The sequence below is a fragment of the Trichophyton rubrum genome (assembly GCF_000151425.1).
Source record: "Trichophyton rubrum CBS 118892 genomic scaffold supercont2.2, whole genome shotgun sequence".
Classification (NCBI taxonomy): Eukaryota; Fungi; Ascomycota; class Eurotiomycetes; order Onygenales; family Arthrodermataceae; genus Trichophyton; species Trichophyton rubrum.
The window spans coordinates 677,889-680,311 of record NW_003456427.1 but is presented as its reverse complement, the minus strand read 5'-3'; the positions used below and the strand labels follow the sequence as shown (position 1 = coordinate 680,311).

Below are 2,423 nucleotides of genomic sequence, written 5' to 3'. Positions count from 1 at the left end.
TTGGTTAGCCGCCTGATACCCGGATCGGGACTAGCTCAGGGCCCAGGGCCCACTTCTAGAACTTTTCCATGCAGGAAGGAAGGCCCCACTTAACTTTAATCTCTTTATTTTTATTTTGAGTTCTTGGCTCTTTCCGGCCGTCCGTGCGTTTTCTCCTTCCTTTCTTCAATGATGAAACAAGATCGTCTTTTTTGGAAGGAGCAACAACGACAACAAAACAATAACAAAAAGTGATAGGCGGTGGCTGTTTGGGCTTTGATATCATCTATTAGCGTGCAGCTTTTCTTCTCTATTTTTATTATCTTTCTCTGTAGATAAGACTGTCTTGGAGGGGATTGCTGGTGTTTGACTAGTCGCCAGCTTACCCACTCCCTTGCATCGAGCGTAAAGGGGGCACGTACTCCGTACGTCTATTTACTTACTCCAAGTGTATGTATATCCAACAGTTATCAATCATGCATACAACACGGCCGAATGTGCAGACTCTGCACCCCATAGCTAGTCTAGCCAGCATTTTCCTCCTTGCTGCCTCTCTTGATCCCCTTTGCATTCCTGAGTACCCTCGCTCAGCCCATTTGGCAACGCTATTCCAATTGCAGCCAGTCCTTGCATAAGCCTTATGGCCGATTGCATATCCTGGATATTATCGCCTCTCTTTACTTTTTTCCCCTCAGGCCTTGCCACTGTTTTCTTATGAAGGAGAGTCCCTGGGACGAATGAAGGCTTACCGGGACCCTCCGACGTGTCGATCCATCTCCCAGATGGTTTGTTCGAGGAAATTTAGATTCGGACACCTTCCTTTACATGAGTTGTTTACTTTTGCTTGCTTCTTCTGACATGCTGACTTGCTTACCTCATACTCGATTTTCTTCTATATACTGTTCTGGAAGAAGCTCGCCTTTAGGCCAGTTTGACATGATCGCTTGCTGTCTCTCTGGGCTACATCATGCATCCCCTCGTAGTTGTTGCATCTGCCTAATTAGAATGCATTAGCTAACCCCAGGTATACGTCAACACGGTTATACCAGAACCTGTTTGTCGGGCCGAGCTTATGGCCCCCTCTCTTTGACCCTCCTTCACGGCTTGAGGAAAGGGACTAACTACCCGAGAATCCACTTCGCTTCTCGTTTGCGTGCAGAACTGAAGAGCAGGATGTGGGTAGCGTTACCTGAGGATAGTTAGCGAAGTACGGAGTAGCAACAATGCGGTAGGAGTTCCTGGGGGCCTAAACTCCCGAACAACAGCAGTGTTTAGCCCCAACTGGAGCCCTCTAGTGACTGATGCTTTTGTCTTAGCGCCCACTTTGTGAGTCTCATGTTATTTATTGTTCGATCCCTCTTCTCGAAAGAGACTATGCGAGTAGCAAGTCCATCGTCAAAGCCAGATAGAAGGGATTGGCAATGCAGGTGCAGGAAGAAGATCAGCTTCCACTGACTACTGTTGTGCGATATTCTACTAACTGACTGGACTAGATTCCGGTTATATGGTGTCTAGGGCTCCGAGAAGACTCCGGATCATCTTCTGCATGTACAGCGGAGCGACCCTTTCGCGTTGGCCAATTATTCGCCTTCAACAGATGTTGTGACAGCCAACTTTAACCCAAGGCTTGCCAAACGGAGACCCTGCTGCATATAACCCTTTCTACCCCTGCGTAGGGGTAGATCGGCTTGTCATTCAAGGCCTCGTTCCCGGGGTTGTGTTTTAAGTCCTGGCTGATCAGACCAGAAAGAAAGTTCATCTGCCAGAAAACGGGGCCCCAGAATAATTACCACCTCGATTCATGTTTGAACCCATTCCAAGATTCACCCTATCCGTTGGTTTTTGCCACTGACGATCAAAGAAACCGGGCACAGTAAAAATTGTTCATCCCATATCAGAACCAAACCCATGCATATTGGTGATCGGTAAATGTTCGGACTTTAGCCGTCTGTAATCAAACTGCCAACTGCAAAACACCATTCTGCATCTTGGTTCTAAAAAGGTTACAAAGACTAGTTAGCGGCAAGTTGCAGACTGCTGAAGAAGTCAATTGCAGCATCGTATAGCATGGATCCGGTGTCATGCATTCTCTTGGTGTGAGAGTCCCAACTTCCAACATCAAGCTTGTAGCTTCCCCCCCCCCCCCCCCCAAAAGTTCCTGCTTGCTTCCGTGATGATGTCTCTAATCCCATGTACTTTGAGCTGTATTCGTATAGGCTTGAAAAGTTAGCTGGAGGGGCCATCTGGCAACTAATTGGCAATGTGAGTTGACCCCTGAACCATGCGCCGTAGACGGCAGTCAACCGTTCGATATTAGCACCGCAAGCCAGGGGAGACCCGAAGGTACCATCCCAATAGCACATCGAGCCCGTCAACAGCTCCTCCTTGCCGTTGGGGTCTGAAGCTAGCAACATATCCTGGGTGGGGGGGGGGGGGGGGGGGAA

The 2,423-nt window shown here is 48.5% G+C and overlaps 1 protein-coding gene across 1 annotated transcript; it reads right to left on the bottom strand.

The window, feature by feature from the left end:
• Positions 1–180: 180 nt before the first annotated feature.
• On the bottom strand, positions 181–2,393 carry TERG_01801 (uncharacterized protein; the record flags this gene model as incomplete). The annotated part of the gene is made up of 1 exon (XM_003237031.2): positions 181–2,393. One exon carries the CDS (start codon positions 2,391–2,393, stop codon positions 1,992–1,994), a length of 402 nt encoding a protein of 133 aa, XP_003237079.1. The 3' UTR covers positions 181–1,991.
• Positions 2,394–2,423: the final 30 nt, after the last annotated feature.